The sequence below is a fragment of the Berghia stephanieae genome, chromosome 14, assembly GCF_034508935.2.
Source record: "Berghia stephanieae isolate SIO BIC M18660-M18661 chromosome 14, UCSD_Bste_1.3, whole genome shotgun sequence".
NCBI classification, from domain to species: domain Eukaryota; kingdom Metazoa; phylum Mollusca; class Gastropoda; order Nudibranchia; family Aeolidiidae; genus Berghia; species Berghia stephanieae.
In genome coordinates this window covers 19113456-19132179 of record NC_088373.1, presented here as the reverse complement: position 1 = coordinate 19132179, position 18724 = coordinate 19113456, and the positions used below count along the sequence as shown (strand labels likewise).

The 18724-nt window shown below is 35.1% G+C and overlaps 1 protein-coding gene across 2 annotated transcripts in view; it reads right to left on the bottom strand.

The window, feature by feature from the left end:
* LOC144959616 (sortilin-related receptor-like) overlaps positions 1 to 18724 on the bottom strand; it is an 84242-nt gene that overhangs the window by 42583 nt on the left and 22935 nt on the right. Inside the window, exons 10-19 of one of the 2 annotated variants that reach the window (XM_078892252.1) lie at positions 15111 to 15149; positions 13469 to 13562; positions 12791 to 12882; positions 12283 to 12371; positions 10631 to 10809; positions 8723 to 8915; positions 6587 to 6706; positions 5095 to 5177; positions 2929 to 3098; positions 1131 to 1360 (exon numbers count right to left, since the gene is read on the bottom strand). In XM_078892252.1, coding sequence (XP_078748378.1) covers positions 1131 to 1360; positions 2929 to 3098; positions 5095 to 5177; positions 6587 to 6706; positions 8723 to 8915; positions 10631 to 10809; positions 12283 to 12371; positions 12791 to 12882; positions 13469 to 13562; positions 15111 to 15149 — 1289 coding nt within the window. The remainder of the gene's footprint in view (positions 1 to 1130; positions 1361 to 2928; positions 3099 to 5094; positions 5178 to 6586; positions 6707 to 8722; positions 8916 to 10630; positions 10810 to 12282; positions 12372 to 12790; positions 12883 to 13468; positions 13563 to 15110; positions 15150 to 18724) is intronic. The other variant, XM_078892253.1, reaches the window with a different exon arrangement.

The window sequence follows — 18724 nt, the reverse complement described above, 5'->3', positions numbered from 1 at the left end:
TATTATTATTATTATTATTATTATTATTATTATTATTATTATTATTATTATTATTGTTATTATTATCATTATTATTATTATCATCATCATCATCATCATCATCATCATCATCATCATCATCATCATCATCATTATTATTATTATTATTATTATTATTATTATTATTATTATTATTATAATTATTATTATTATTATTATTATTATCAGTATTACTATTATTATCATTATTATTATGATCATTATTAATATTATTATTGCTGTTATTGTTCAGACAAATACTAGGGTTATCAGCCAAGAAAGCCCTGAATAAACACATAAACTTGACCTTGTAATCACAAACAGTCAGAATAAAAACCTTCAAAAGTCCAAATTTTAAGATGAAAAAACTTGAACTTGTTATCACGAACAATCGGAATAAAAACCTTCAAAAGTCGAAATTTTAGGATGAAAAAAATTTTTTTTAAAACTCAGAATCACATAAATCACATATTTTAGAGGGGTTTTTTTTTTACACTTAAAAGGCCAGGTGCTCATTATACACCTGAGTAAAGTGAAATAATGTGAGTAAAAAGACCCTTTTCAAAGGACTCTACTAGGCTTTGCTCAGAGTTGGATTCGAACCCTGGGGTTTCTGGTTCAAAGACGAGTGTCATATCACATAACCAAAGAGCCTCACTATAACAATAACAGCAATGAAGTCCAGGAAAAAAAAACAAAAAACTTTTATCTCAAGATTTGGTCTTGTGGTATGACACTCGCTTTCGGATCGGAAGGTCCTGGATTTGAGCCTCGCTCGGCACATAGTTGAGTCCTTGGAAAAGGCTCTTTACTCATATTCTGTCACAGTATTCAAGTGTAAAATGAGTACATGGCCATTAACAGCGTCGATTCTGTTGGAAAAAAATTGTAATAACGCCTAACAGGCGTCATGTCCTGTTCTACATGTTAAGTGTTGCTGAACACATGTTACAAGTGTTGCTGTTGGTCACGGACCATTTGTAAAGCGTTTTGAGCATATTAAGTGGCTATTGCGCTATATAAAATCTCAATTTATTTCGTTTAATTTTTTAATTCTGCCATTAAAAATAGATTCCAAACAAACAAAAAAACCAACAGACATTTTCACTCACCCATTACTCGGGTCGACCACCAAAGAACGAGGACTCCTGATACCATGCGATGCGTTGTACAGGCGTCTTTGAAACGGATTCACAGTACTCCGCACAAATATGACGCTGTTGGTGTGATTGCACAGGTAGACGTTACGGGCTGTCCAGTCGAACGCCAGACAGTGCATCTCAGTTTGGGGGCCAAACCTATCGTCAACCCGACTATCTTCTTTATTTCCAAGACAAAATTGCTGTAGACCCCGGAATAGAGATTTAAAAAAAAAAAAAAAAAAAAAAAAATAATAAAAAATTTAATTTGTGAATTCATGTATCATTATAAATGCTTTTGAAGTTCATAAACAATTTTGTATAATTTGAGACGATTTATAACAAATAAATAATTCAGAAAAGTGAAAGGAGCAGGTACTTATGTTGATAAAAACAAGAAATGGAGTGAGTAGGAAAGTGACAGAAGACAACAGACAATAAAAACTTCTCGGAGGCGATGGGGGCTCGAACCCGCAACCTTACTGGTACAACAACTCCACCTGGCCGGGGAGATCATGACTCTACCGTATGAGCTCAAATTCTAGGCTATCTAGAGCCACTTCTCCCCGACTTCTTGAGGTCATGGGTTCAACACACACAAATTCTGCGCAATTAGTTGGCCAGCATTTAAGTTTAATAGCCAGCCATAATATTCTCAACACAAACATGAAACATGGAAACGATTGAGACATTGAGTATGCTCCGGTATTTGGGGTGAATTTTTAATTCAGAAAAGTGAGTGGAGCAGGCACTTACGTTGATAAAAACAAGAAATGAAGTGAGTCAGAAAGTGCCAGAAGACAACAGAGAGCTCCCATCGCAAAGTTTTAATTCTCTGGTGTCTTCTGGCACTTTCCTTCTCACTTCATTTCGTGTTATTAACAAATAAATAATGAAACTTTATTCATTATCAAAGGGAAATTTGTCTCTCGGGTCTATTTTAATGGGACACTTGAATAACTCATAAGTGGCAGTCATCGTGCTCATCATCATCATCATTGTCATCAACATCATCCTCATTATTATTATTATTATTATTATTATTATTATTATTATTATTATTATTATTATTATTATTATTATTATTTATTATTATTATTATTATTATTATTATTATTATTATTATTATTATTATTATTATTATTATTATTATTATTATTATTATTATTATTATTATTATCCTTATTATCATCAAGATAATTATCCTAAGTATCATTATCAGTTGTATGAATGAAGAAGAACATGTACTGTAATTTCTTGTAATGTTAAGCTTTTTCAAGAAAATGCTTATTATACTGATTATTCAAACACAAGAAAAAATTATATATCTATATACATATATAATCTTATTATTATTATTATTATTATTATTATTATTATTATTATTATTATTATTATTATTATTATTATTATTATTATTATTATTATTATTATTATTATCATTATTATCATCAAGATAATTATCCTAAGTATCATTATCAGTTGTATGAATGAAGAAGAACATGTACTGTAATGTCTTGTAATGTTAAGCTTTTTCAAGTAAATGCTTATTATACTGATTATTCAAACACAAGAAAAAATTATATATCTATATACATATATAATCTTTCTTGAGATTGCCAAATCAGGGCAGTCCCCGATTCTTTCAGGACAGTTGGCCATTATATGTACATTTGTTTTTGTATTGGTTTGGCTTTTATTTGTTTTGTTTGTTTTTTTTAATTAAATGTTTTCCAGTCTAATGAAGTATCAGTTTGTCAATCGTTCTCACCTTGAGTGCTCTCTCGCTGTCGACGTAGATCTCACAATTTTCCTTATAGTCAAATGTGGCCAAACTAGCCGAATCCCCACCTGGCAATGTGATGTCCAGCACAGAGCTGTCGTCAAGGTTTACAATGGCCGTCTTACGGCCCATATTCACCAGGAGAAAATCTTTACGCTCTGAAAAAATTTAAAAATTAAAAAAAAATAATTTTTTTTAATGGATTGGTAGCAAATACAAATTTTATGCATAATTATATTATGTGTGGCTGTTTTAATCATGTGTTATGACACTCTCCTATAAAGATGTACCTATGCCAGGTTTAACCTCCGTCCAATGAAATCCTGAGCATTAACTGGAGATTTTATATTGCGCAATATCCACTAAACGTGCTAAAAGTGCTTTACAAAGTGTTCCTGGCAAAAAAGCAATGATGCCCGTAAGGCGATATTACAATTTTTGAAGTTAGAGACAACGCTGTTAACGGCCAGGTACTCGTTTTACACCTGAGTACGGTGAGATAATGTGAGTAAAGAGCCTTTTCCAAGGACTATGCGCCACTACTACATAATCTCATTCGTCTGTCGTGTTTCATTCATCCCATTTTGGTTGATAAAGGGGAAACCCGAAACTGCCTTTTTATCTGTTTTACTTTTTCTTTTTTTTTTTTGAGCTTTTATATAGCGCAATATCCACTTAACGCGCTCAAAGCGCTTTACAAGGGGTCCCTGGTCAACAGCAACATTTAACATGTAGGACGAGACATGATGCCTGTTAGGCGATATTACAATTTTTCGGACAAAGACAACGCTGTTAACGGCCAGGTACTCATTTTACACCTGAGTACGGTGAGAGAATGTGAGTAAAGAGTCTTTTCCAAGGACTCAACTATGCGTCAAGCGCGAGGCTCGAACCCAGGACCTTCCGATCCGAAAACGAGTGTCATACCACTAGACCACACAGCCGCACATTCAATTTCACATTGTTGTTTATTAGCTGTCAGGATTTGCAATCCCTTCTCCAGGGGACCCCAAGGTTCTGCAGACCTGCCAACCCTCCACATTCTAATAGTGGAATCAGAATGCCTGAAAATAGGAATTTGAGGCAAAAAATAGGAATTTCATCTCTTTCAACCCCCCCCCCCCCCCTTCTTGCTCTTTTAAAAATATTATCTTTACCATTATCATGATTTTTGAAAATCGGAATTTTAGAGACAATGGCGGAAATAACACAAAAAGGAAGTGTGAAAATAGGAATGATTCCGCCAACTTCCCAGGTATGGGTTCTGCATCAACAGACTGCCACATATGCAAAACAAAGCTGCAGAAGTGATAATATCAGCATGATAAGCTGCCGTATGTTTTGGTTTTGAGGGTTTCACGGCGTTTGCAACACATTAAGGTCATATCAGCGCCAGTAAAAAGGAAGAAAATGGGATAGTAAAAAGTTCTAGATTTACAACTAAAGCACCCAAGAAAAGGGAAGACAAAGGAGAATTGGTTCAAATAGGGAACATGTAGATTCTAAGAGCACACTATCAAAGTACTTAGTTTGAGATCACCTAAAAGTCTCATCCAGACACAAGTACTGGTCCCCACTAAGAAGAATACACTCAAATATTTACAAATTATTATGTATTATAATACCAAAAAAAATAAAATAAAATGCATAACAGAGAGATGATTTGCAAGACAAAAAATATCATCTCCCAAAACTCTAACTATACATTTGACTGTTTACATTCCAGCCGGGTATCCAGCCAGGGCCTGGACAAAACCAAGTAATCTCATTCCACGACAAATACAGAAAGCATATTGGAAAACAGATACAGGGGGATAGAAGATACAGTAAGTACCTCCCTGCCTACTATGGCGTAGATGATGATGATGATGATGATGATAATACGATGATGATGATGATGATAATAATACGATGATGATGATGATGATGATAATACGATGATGATGATGATATGAAGACAATGACGACGACGATGACGATGATGATGATGATGATGATGATGATGATGATGATGATGATGATGATGACAACAACGACGACGACGATGATCATGATACGATGATGACGATGATGATGATAATACGATGATGATGATGATGATGATGATATGAAGACAACAACGACGATGACGATGACGATGCAAAATCAATTTACCGTTGAGTGGACACGAGTACATGAGGGGACCCAACTGATGTTCCTTTCCACCCTGACAGGTGTCCCCAGCAACTTTGCGATATCTGGAATGAACAAAAATATAAATGAATAAATCTTTTTTTAAAACAATGTTTATTTTACAGATCTGAACAAGTGTGTATGAAAGGTGTCAGACAAAGTAAGAAAGAAAAATGGAAGAAGAAAACCATTCCAAAAAATCAGTTATTTATTCCCTCTATTTACTTATTTATCTATTTATTCATCTATTTATTTATCTTTTTATTTATTCATCTATTTATTTATCTATTTATTTATCTATTTATTTATCTATTTATTCATCTATTTATTCATCTATTTATTTATCTATTTATTCATCTATTTATTTATCTATTTATTTATCTATTTATTTATCTATTTATTCAACTATTTATTCATCTATTTATTCATCTATTTATTTATCTATTTATTCATCTATTTATTTATCTATTTATTTATCTATTTATTCATCTATTTATTTATCTATTTATTTATCGATTTATTTATTCATCTATTTATTTATAAAATTTATTTATTTATTTATTATTTTATTTATTTATTTATTATTTTATTTATTTATTTATTTATTTATCTATCTATTTCTTTATTCATTTATTTACCTATTTATTTATCTATTTCTTTATCTATTTCTTTATCTATTTATTTATCTATTTATTCATCTATTTATTCATCTATATATTTATCTATTTATTCATCTATTTATTTATCTAATTATTTATCTATTTATTCATCTATTTATTTATCTATTTATTTATTCATCTATTTATTTATAAAATTTATTTATTTATTTATTTATTTATTTATTTATTCATTCATTCATTCATTTATTTATTATTTTATTTATTTATTTATTTTGAAAATCAGGTATGTTCTATTTGGAGGTCTCGACAGCTGTGTTGATGGAAGACTCGCTTCACTCGCAAAGGGACAGTGATCGATCCCTGGTGCAGTTGAGACTGTTTCTGACCCCCCTGTCTACCCAGCAGTGATTGGGCAACTGGGTCTGTTAGATCTGGTGGAAAGTACTTTGCGATAGACTAGCGTCATATTATCCAAAGGATAGTAAGCAATTGCTGTTGTTAACTTCGTGCATTTGAAAGTAGGGGAATAAACTCCTGCCTCATAGGGCTTTAAGCTCCGAAAAAAAAAAATACTTTTGTTTCAGTTAAGTCTAAAGACAGAAAGACTAGTGAGCAAAACAATGATGCTGTGACCGACCAACGTGTTCCTGTGCAATTCTGGTCGAGAATCCAAAACTAGAGAGAGAAAAATCTGACCTCTGACCTTTGGCCAAAGCTTGGCACCCTAAGAAATCTGTTGATCCTAAGTATTAAGGAGCTTATTTATCTTGAGTAGCCAATTCATAATTTCAATGGGAATGGGAAAAGGCAATCAGCATACACACACACATACACCCACAAACATACATACATACCCTCTGGAGTATGGGTAGAAAGTTCCCTCAGGACACGGATCAGGAATAGGATGAAGCTCTGACGCGTCGAAGCCTGTGATCGGGGTGCATCCGTCATATCTGGGCTCATAGCCGTAGTCACTAATGATAGGGGAAAAAAATCCTTTTTTGAAATCAGGAAAAATAGGGAAAAATGACCTTTTCCTCAGTCTTAATCTGGAGTCATGTCTATTTATCAATAAAAAAAAATAATTTTAATAGAGCATTTATATAGTGCAATATCTACTCAAAGCGCTGTACAAAATTAATTTTTAAAATTATTTGCAAATTACTCGTATATCAATCTGTGAAAAAAAAAAAAAATTCTACAATTTTCTGATTTGCCAGTAACTCTCGTTGGCAAAAATTTTACATGGGCTGCACAGAACAATTTCGACCTCCCAATCCTATTTTGTATGGGCTTGTGACCAGAATGGAAAAATGGTCACTTCCCAAGACAGCCCTGAAACTGATGGGAAGAGAAAGCGGGGGAGACCCAAAGAGATCCTGGCGAAGGGCCGTGGAAAAAGAAATAAAGGAAGCAGGCCTGTCTTGGAATACAGACACGGCAAAAGCAGCCACTGCAAAAAAAATGGAGATGTCTGGTGGATGCCCTATGTGCCTCAAGGCCCGAAGAGGATGTCTGGTGGATGCCCTATGTGCCTCAAGGCCTGAAGAGGATGTCTGGTGGATGCCCTATGTGCCTCAAGGCCCGAAGAGGATGTCTGGTGGATTCCCTATGTGCCTCAAGGCCCGAAGAGGATGTCTGGTGGATTCCCTATGTGCCTCAAAGGCCGAAGAGGATGTCTGGTGGATGCCCTATGTGCCTCAAGGCCCAAAGAGGATGTCTGGTGGATGCCCTATGTGCCTCAAGGCCTGAAGAGGATGTCTGGTGGATGCCCTATGTGCCTCAAGGCCCGAAGAGGATGTCCGGTGGATGCCCTATGTGCCTCAAGGCCCGAAGAGGATGTCTGGTGGATGTCCTATGTGCCTCAAGGCCCGAAGAGCATGTCTGGTGGATGCCCTATGTGCCTCAAGGCCCGAAGAGCATGTCTGGTGGATGCGCTATGTGCCTCAAGGCCCGAAGAGGATGTCTGGTGGATGCCCTATGTGCCTCAAGGCCCGAAGAGGATGTCTGGTGGATGCCCTATGTGCCTCAAGGCCCGAGGAGGATGTCTGGTGGATGCCCTATGTGCCTCAAGGCCCGAAGAGGATGTCTGGTGGATGCCCTATGTGCCTCAAGGCCCGATAAGGATTAACAGGGTTGCCAATACAGGAGGCAAAGATTTACACAAACACATGGACAATTCGTTATACTAAAGTTCAATAAAAATATTTTAAAAGCCATAAACAACACAGAATTAAGACTATCAAGTATTCATATTTTTTAAAACAATATTTTTTATGAGCTTTTATATAGCGCAATATCCACTAAACGTGCTCAAAGCACTTTACAAGGGATCATTGACCAACAGCAACATGTAATATTTAGGACGGGACTTGACACCTGTTAGACGATATTACAATTTTTTCGGACATAGACAACGCTGTTAACGGCCAGGCAGTCATTTTACACCTGAGTACGGTGAGAAAAACTGCGTAAAGAGTCTTATCCAAGGACTCAACAATGCGCAGAGCGAGGCTCGAACCCAGGACCTTCCGATTGAAAAGCGAGTGTCATACCACAAGACCACATAGCCGCACAATAATACATGTGGACACATCCCAGACTCATTAGGAAAACAAAGAAAATTGAGGGAAAAGTTGATTTAAAATCAGGATTCTAGAAATCCTGTCAGAATCTGATTAAATAACCCATAAAATATACTAAAGTTCAATCAAAAAAAGAAAAGAAAAAAGTGCCATAAACAACACATCAAGACTATCAATTATTCATATCTAATTAAATAAATTTTTTTTAAAAATCAAAATTTAAAAAAATGAGCTTTTATATATAACAATATCCACTAAATGTGTTCAAAGCGCTTTTGCCCATAAAATAACTCCCCCCCCCCTCCCCACCCCCCTCTCCCCCTAACCAAAAAAACCCCAAAACAAACAAAGTTGGCAGCTCGGTATTTAAGTACAGAAATGTTAAGACTACAAGTTTGTACTGACCACTCAAAGTCCTCGGCAATACAAGAGCAATTCTCCACAGTTTTCTGTCGGACAAAGTCGTGTCCGTTGAAGCAAATGGAGTTCCTGACGCGTTTCTGGTACTTGGTCAGCCTTCCTAACAGGCACCAATTCTTGTCCTTCTGACTCTCACCAAACGACCACCATTTGTAATCTTCCGGAGTGCAAACTTTATCTGATTGAGACAACAACAACAACAACAAACAAACGAAAAAAAATTTTAAATAAAGGGTCTGAAGTTCACCATTTTATTTTTTCAAAGGGGGGGGGGGGGCAAGGGGAAGAGGGGGGGAGGGCGAGGGGGGAGGGGTGGTGAGGGGAAGAGGGGGGGATGAGGGGCGAGGGGAGGGCGAGGGGGGGGGGGGGAGGGGCGAGGGGAAGAGGGGGGGCGAGGGGAAGAGGGGGGGTGAGGGGAAGAGGGGGGGTGAGGGGAAGAGGGGGGGATAAGGGGAAGAGGGGGGGGGCGAGGGGTGAGGGGAAGAGGGGGGGGGGCGAGGGGAAGAGGGGGTGAAGGGGGCATATCCCAATCAAAGTTGCCTTTGCAAAATACCCCAAGAGCAGACTTGCCAAACAATAACTATCAGACTTCATTTCTTCATATTTTGATTCTGTATAAACCTTAATTTTTTTTCCATATTTTCAAATAAATAACAGAGTGAAATTGAATGTAAGCTTCAATTTAATATACGAAAACAGATCAAATGGACGTTTCGGGTTTCCCCTTTATCAACAAAACAGTATGAATGAAACACTACATACGAATGAGATAATGTGGTAGTGGCGTTGTTAGATGAATAAACCAAAACATTCATTTCTTCGAGCTTCGAGCAGCACCGTTTACCTATTTTCAAACAACAAATCTTATTGTCGTGTCAAGAAGCATGAACGCCATGACTTAATGAATGGAGCAACCAAGAGCAACGAGCAGGCAGGGAGGTCACATGAACATTTTAATAATAATAAGACAGTAATAGCAAATCTTTATACTAAAGTTCTATCCTCAACACAAATATATAACATAGAGTCAAGCGTTGATAGCTTAACTCCTCCCTCGCAAATAAATTTCAGACCTGCCAAATTGAAAACTTCAAATTTAGTCATTTTTATGTCAATTTTTAGTAATTTGACAAGGAAATTAGTAATTTCTGAAATCGTGTAAGAACAACCACAATTTGAAATTGACGATCGCTTCAATATTACACCGTCATGCTTATGCGCTGTAGAAATGCTTTATTATCATCATCACATAATCATGATTATTATTATCATTATTAAGGCTCAACTATGCGCAGAATGAGGCTCGAACCCAGGACCTTTACATCCAAAAGCGAGTGTCATACCACAAGACCACATAGCCACACTTCTCTCAATTATCAATACTCTCAAAGAAAAATTCCCCCTTAGGGATGAATAAAGGGAATCTATCTATTTATTATTATTTCTTTACAAGATGACAAAGCCACACACGTGTAGCATCATTTGCAACTTGAATAAATGTGTCAGTGCGTGTCATAATCAGTGGGAAGGTGACAAGTTTGGATTTTCATTCTTTTTCCCCAGAGCATTTTAATCTTTATTTGAAGTAAATCGGGTGATTTTTCATGAAGTTATGGTCAAGTGTATGGAAAAGTATCCAGCAACTTTTCTCAAATTTCATTCTTTATCTACTTGACTAGCTGTAAAAAATATTTAGAAGTGAAATTAAGCTTTGATATTTCCCGAAAGTGTACAAAAAGGGTTGATTTAATCATTTATGACAAGAACTCATTTTTTAAGTTAAAAAATGAGCTTCTAACTAAACTTGGCAATATCTCAGTTCAAACCTTTTCACCATCCGATTGATTGTGTCATTCACTGTAACTGTAACATATAAATAAAGTAAACCCTCACTTTCAAAAGCATCCTTGAAGTCGATCTGTATGACAATCCAAGAGTGCTTCGTCATAGCTGATCCAAAAATGGAAAACACGCTGGTTTTTTCCCCGGGCTCCGTCAACAAACCGTAAACGTTGATTCGGTGTGGATAAAATATGTACCCATGCCAGGTTTGGCCTTCATCCACTGAAAACCTGGAAGAGTTTCAAAAGAGGATTAACTTGGAGCTTTTATATGTGCGGCTATGTGGTCTTGCGGTATGACACTCGCTTTCGGATCGGAAGGTCCTGGGTTCGAGCCTCGCGCTCGACGCATGATTGAGTCCTTGGAAGAGGCTCTTTACTCACATTCTCTCACCGTGCTCAGGTGTAAGATGAGTACCTGGCCGTTAACAGCGTTGCCTTTGTCCGAAAAATTGTAACATCGCCTAACAGGCGGCATGTACCGTCCTGCATGTTAAATGTCGCTGTTGACCAGAGACCCCTTGTAAAGCACTTTGAGCAGATTTAGTGGATATTGTGCTATATAACCAACAGCAACACGTAACATGTAGAACGAGACATGATGCCCGTTAGGCGATGTTACTAATTTTTTTTCCGACAGAGACAACGCTGTTAACGGGTAGGTACTCATTTTACATCTGAGTACGGTGAGAGAATGTGAGTAAAGAGCCTTTTCCAAGGACTCAACTATGCGCAGAGCGAGACTCGAACCCAGGATACGCCGATTCAAAAGCGGGTGTCATACCACAAGATCATATAGCCGTTTTACATGTATTGTATGTGAGTGTTGAAGCATTTGCGGATGAATTTCAGACAGATTTCTTTTTTTCTCACTCTCTGGATCAATCATTATTATTACAAGAAGTCTTATTTACAAAAGAAAAATAATGGGGGGGGGAAAAAAATGGGGATAACAAAAGGTCTCATTATTGTCAAGCTCTAAGGAGGTTTTTTCCACCACTATTAAACTTAAAGCGCCACAGAACTTTTTTACCCTAAACTCCAGACCTGCCAAAGGCAGCTAAAATTCAGAATTTCAAAGGAAAAAAAAAAAACAAATCAGAATAAATCAGAATAGTGTAAGGTCTCCCCTCTGATTTCCATTAGATAACACTTTATAATGACTAAAAATTGATGCAATGCTGTGCGTTTTAGTCAAATAATATCTGATTCAAATAACAGCATTATAGTTTCTTTTTTTTCTTTTTTTTTTTGTTTTGTTTTGCTTATGCAAAACAAAACAAAAAATATTTTTACTATATTTATATATATTAGGACTTAAATGCTGTTTTGTAAAGTTTGTCTTATTGAACAAAAAAAATTATTATTTAACTCTTTCAGCGGCCAGAGCAGAATCTGTTCTACGGGCCAATGGCCACACAGCGTGGCCGGTCTTGAAAGGCAAAAATAATAATGCAATCCAATCCTACTTTCTACAAAACTACTATCAATTGAAACAATGGTATCATTTCTTTCATCAGAATGTTCAATTGACCCCTAGGGGGGTATTTTAATTGAGTTTTTGCGCCGAATTCGAATGTCGCTTGGCCATAGCTTGTCATTCTCATGCTGCCTCAATCAGGTGTCAGCCATTTTGTGACGAAAATGCGAATATAGCCTAAGGGCTGAAAAAGTTAAAAAGTATAAAAAGTATCAGATAATTACATGACTTCATTGGTTGGAACCTCTGTTTCTATGGCAACCAAAATGCCTCCGAAGTCTCCCATGGCGTACAAGTAGTTTCCAGACAAAGCCTGGGTAGATAAAACAAACAAAACAAAAAAAGATGATTTTAATATACAATATTTTTCATAACATTTAAACAATCTCAACAATGTTTCACAATGCCTCTCAGGGAGGCAGCGTGCTTCAGTGGTATGGTCTTTGCTTCATACCCGAAAGGTACCATGTTCAATCACCCATCTGCATTTGCGCTGTGTGGCAAGTTGAGCTAGGGCGACATGACTTGCTTTTGCTTTGAATACGAGTATCTTATCGCCAGGTATATTGACAGATATTGTATGCGTGCCAGTATAAATAGAATGCATAACAGGTGACATGCACTGTATGAAATGAATATTTGAATAAATTATCCCGTGGGAGGAAAAGAAGAGGAAAAAAGAAAAAAATACAATGAAAGAGAAGATAAATAAATATTTAGAATATGACGAACCTCGTCCCAAGTCAGGCCAGCATCAGACGACACGAACACGTCTGCATTTGTCTTGAGAGTTGTCCCCAACATCCCAGATGCCAAGATAAGACCTGAACATGACAGAAATAGTTAAAACAAAACAATAATAATAATAATAATGATAATAATAATAATAATAATAATAATAATAATAATAATAATAATAATAATAATAATAATAATAATAATAATAATAATAATAATAATAACAATAATAATAATAATAATAATAATATTAATAATAATAATAATAATAATAATGTTTTTAATCTGTAGAGAGGTGATAAAAAATAATATAATAAAGATAATAATAATAAATAATAATAAATAATAATAAATAATAATAATAATAATAATAATAATAATAATAATAATAATAATAATAATAATAATAATAATAATAATAATAATAATAATAATTATAATGATGATGATGGTGATATTAATGATGATGTTAATGATGATGATGATGTTGACGATGATGATGATGATGATGATGATGATGATGATGATGATGATGATAATGATGATGATGATGATGATGATGATGACGACGACAACGATGAAAAAGATTACAGACAACAACAACAACAACAACAACAACAGCAACAACAACAACAACAACACAAACACACACACACAATATACAATATTCACCTGGTGCCGATTTCTCAGATAAGATAGGTGAGCTTCCAGACAGCGGATAGAATTGACTAAACTCTTGAGTCAGGTGTAAGGAGCAGTTGTTCAGCTGGGGGGGGGGGAGGCATAGAAAATAATATAAATAGCTCATGCATCACAATTTTTGATACATTTTCACTCGGCTCCGTACCTACCTATGCTATCACTATCATTGTGCTAGCTCTAAATCAGAATAAAAAGAAAAGTGAGTGGAGCCCCCATTGCAGACGCGAAATTTTTATTCTCTGTTGTCACCTGGCACTTTCCTACTCACTTCATTTCTTGTAGTTATAATCAACATAAATGCCTGCTCCACTCACTTTTTCAGAATTACTGTGAAAAAAAAGTGAGTAAATGTGAATCATATAATATGTAAGGGAGCAGCACAAAACAAACGGCGTTTGGGCCTTTGTCAGAAGACCAACAACAAAACACAAATATGCAAGGTTACAAGGGGGGGGAGGGGGGGGGGAAGAGATGTTTTACTTTTCTTGTATTTTTCTGTCTGCTTTGCCTGGCAGTGTTTTAATCACAATTTCATATTTTAGTTCATCAAATACTTGACAACTGATCAGAGCGGTGGATTACGAGGAAATCACAAATCCGACCCACGACCATAATCTGGAATAATCTGAAATTATGTCGGAATGAATGTAGTTGTACATATATCTGCAGGTCTGATCACCGAATACAATTATGGGCTTGATCTGACATTGCTGTCATGGAGATTATTATGCATTGGTTAGAGTGTATTTCCCCATTACACCAATAAATAACAATGTAAAATTGAATGTAAGATTCAATTTAATTACGAAAACAGATAAAATTGAAGCTTACATTCAATTTCACATTGTTATTTATTTCTTCGAGCTTCGAGCAGCACCATTTACATTACATCAATGAGCCCCTGACAATATAAGAAAACAAGATAAAATGGGCGTTTCAAGTTTCCCATTTATCAATAAAACAGGATGAATGAAACACTACAGATGAATGAGATTTTGTGGTATTGGCGTTGTTAAGATGAATAAACAAAAACATTAAGAAGGAGCATACTATTTCCTGCCCATTAATGTTTTTGTTTATTCATCTTAACAATGCCACTACTACCACATTATCTCATTCATCTGTAGTATTTCATTCAACCTGTTTTGTTGATAAAGGGGAAACCCAAAACATCCATTTTATCTGTTTTCGTATACAAAATTGAAGCTTACATTCAATTTCGCATTGCTATTTATTTATTCGAGCTTTGAGCAGCAACATTTACATTACCATGACAATATGGGCTATCAGACCTGAAAATATGCACAAGTCGTGTCGGAACGAACTGAATGAAATAAAATCTAGTTTAAAATCGAAATTATCAGAAAATTAAAGTTTTTTTTTAAGTTTTTTTTTTGTTTTTTGTTTTAATCCATCGTCTCAAATAACAAACTTTATCAGCAAAAAGCACCGGGATGACCCCAACATTAAATCCATTATGATTAAAACTTTGACACATATCATATATCACTCTCTAACGATGTCCTTTCACTTTCCTCTTATTTTTATTTGTTATTTGTTTGTTTGTGTGTTCATTTGAAGTATTGTTTGTTATATAACAGCATTGACCAACCTTGTAGTGTAATGATTTCTCCTTTGCCTCTTTCTCCGTCTTAAATTTTTGCAGCATTGAAAGGATATACAAGAGATTGGTTAATAGATATGAGTTACATATGGAGAAAAAACTATATTAGTAAGCAATATATATATATATGTAGAAAGTTAAAGCAATAAAATCAGATTAGAATGTATCTACTGCTAGAAAGCAAACCACTAACCTGTTGAAAATAATAAAAGGCGTTTTTAAATTGAGCTTTTATGTAGTGCAATATCCACTCAAAGCGGTTGACAAGGGGTCCCTGGTCAACAGCAACATTTAACATGTAGGACGGGACATGACGCCTGTTAGGCGATATCACAATTTTTTCGGACATAGACAAAGCTGTTGACGGCCAGATACGCATTTTACACCCGAGTATGGTGAGAGAATGTGAGTAAAGAGCCTTTTCAAAGGACTCAACTATGCACTGAGCAAGGCTCGAACCCAGGACCTTCCGATCCGAAAGCGAGTATCATACCACAAGACCACATAGCCACACAAGATGTTTTTACTGCTAGAGAACACACCACTAACCCATTGAAAATAATACAAGCAGATTAAAATATGAAAAATCATACTGCTTGGCAATTTGTTAGAGTTAGTAGTAAAGATATAGATACAGCTATACAGTCGCGTCTCTCTAATCCATAACTCCACAATCCGACATCTCCATAATCTGGACAGATCGCCTGAAGACGGATATTTTTTCTTCTTCTATATTTATACACCTTAGGGACGGAATCCACTATCCGATGATACTGCAATCCGGACAAAATGCTGGGAACGGAGGTGCTCGGATTGGAGAAACGTGACTGTATATCAAATCAGAAAAGTGGGTCAAGAAGGCAGTTCTGTTGATGATAACAAGACATGCAGTGATCAGAGAAGTTCCAGAAGACATTTTATTTCTTCTTATTCTAAATATAGATTATATTCACTGTCTATGATATATATGTGTGCATCCCTGACATAATCAGTCGCATGGTCAAATTTTTTTTTTTTTTGCGGGGGGGGGGGGTTGTATTTTTTGAAAGCCCAATGTCTCCTGGGCATTTTAATCTTTATTTGAAGCAAATCGGATGATTTTTCATGAAGTTTTGGTCAATAGAGAATAAACATATATTTTTGGGGGGCAGTGATGGAAAGCTGGTTGAATTCAGGACCCAACTTTAATGGCACACACACACACACACACACACACACATACACACACACACACACACACACACACACACCGCCTGGCCACCAAAGGGGGACAACTCTACAATGGACACCATCCCCATCGATGGTTTTGTTGTTTTTTTAACCTCAGGAATGGGAGACACCCAATGTTTGTCGTCACTTTGCTAGTTTAGATTTATCTCCGTCTTTTAAATATGACAATAAACAGGTATGGTATAGGGATATTGACCTTAAAAAAAGATAATAATAATAAAAAATATTTTTAAAAAAAATAAATTAATAATTAAATAATAAATAAATAAATAAATATATAATTTTTTAAAAATTAAAAAAAAAAATTGATTTTATATGACTTAATAACCCTGTACACTCTTAGATAGGGGACTATAGATAGTAATCATTGCTATCTACGTATTCGCTACCTGTGATTACGGGTCATCGCATGGGTCATAAAACTCCTCATTGATGATAATCTCATTGGCATTATATAATAAAATGATGAAAATCTTAGTAGTTATAATGCTAATAATAATAATTATAATAATAATAATAATAATAATAATAATAATAATAATAGTAATAATAATAATAATAATAATAAAAATAATAATAATAATAATAATAATAATAATAATAGTAATAATAATATAGGGGAATTCAAAGATATATATGGGAATTATAATGGAATAGATCTTGTCTTGATTATAGTGTAGTCAAAAGCGCTTTATCACCCCTAAAAGTTTCAAAATCAGAAGATTTGATAAAATTTCAAAAAAAAAGAATATTATTCAAAATCTTTCCAGAAAAGAGTTATACCAAAATCAAAATGTTAGAGAAGAAGGATCAATAGAACATATTAAGGGCTTTTGGGGAAAAAAGAGCAAAACATTGGATTTTACCTTATGTTTGTACAAAAGAATCAAGATTAAGGATTTTACAATGGAAGATTATGCACAATATTTACCCTACCAATATATTGCTTCATAAAATGAAAGTTGCAAATTCAAATAAATGTCAACATTGTGATGAAATAGACTACTCTGAGCATTTCTTTTTTTTATTGTAAATCAGTAAAATCTGTATGGCGGAAGATAGAAAGCATAATTAACAGTAAGATAGGGAAACAAATACATATAGATTTGCAAAAAGTAATGGTGGGATTGGTTGATTATCCTGGAATCAAAGAATCGGGTCGTATGTGGATAAATCATTTGATTCTCGTTGGACAAATGGTTATCTCTAAAATCAAATATGGCCCAAAAAAATATCCATTAGCGATATTAACAACCGATAAGAGGATCAGAAAATTGATATAAAATCAAATATTATTATTGTTATTATTACTGTTTTTGTAGTTGTTATTATCGTTGTTATTATTATTAGGTATTATTGTTCCCGTTTTTGCTAACGTGGCTGTTATAATACTTTTCAGTACTATTATCACTAAAGTTGACAAGAGTAGATATTAAGTATAATAATTACCTTCATAAAAAAAAAAAAATAAATAATTAAGGAGTAGAGTTCAATTAAAATATTTCATCAATATGTAGAAAAATGTTTGATTTAACGATTTTTGATGAGAACTCATTTTCCATTAAAATTGACCTCTTGACTAAAATTGTCAAAATCTCCGTTCAAAGCTTTTCACCATGCGACTGATTATCTCAAGGACGCCCACGTATATAATACAGCTAATATTGCTAAAAAAAATCTTTAATTCAAAACCATAAGTGGGAATAGATAATCACAGACTTTTTTTTTTGTTTTTTTGTTTGTTTTTTTGTTTTTTTTTGTCTGTGTTGAAAGAAACACTGCAATAAAATCTAGGTAGAGTTATATAATAAGAATATATTTTCCTGATAGTTTTGAAAGTTTGATGATGCAAAATGCATTCATGTCAAATAAAGGAAAAATCTTTCTTTTATATAGATAACTCATCAAACAAGATGTCTGATGTCAACAGGAATCACCCATGTTGTCACAGTGAGCAATTTGGGGGTTAATAATCTTGCTCAAAGAAAAAAAACGAAAGTGCCTGAAGCGGGGCTCGAACCTCGGTCATCCGGATCACAGAGCAATGCCTTAACCACTCGGCCACTTCGCCCCCCATAGTATCTGTAAAATCTGATTCTCATGCTAGATAAAAAACAGAGAACCCATCACGCCCATCTTGTATTTTATGTCAGGAGGAACTAGATGTAGAAAATTGACTTTATAGCCACACCTAGGGGTCAGCGTGGCTCAGCGGTACGGTCTTTGCTTCGTACCCGAAAGGTGCAGAGTTCAATCACCCGCCGCAGCGCTGTGTTGCCTTGAGCAAGTCACCTCGCCCTAGCTCAATTTGCGGCGCTGCACAGCAGATGACGCCCGGGTTATTCCAGTCTTCCCTTGGAATTGACCATAGA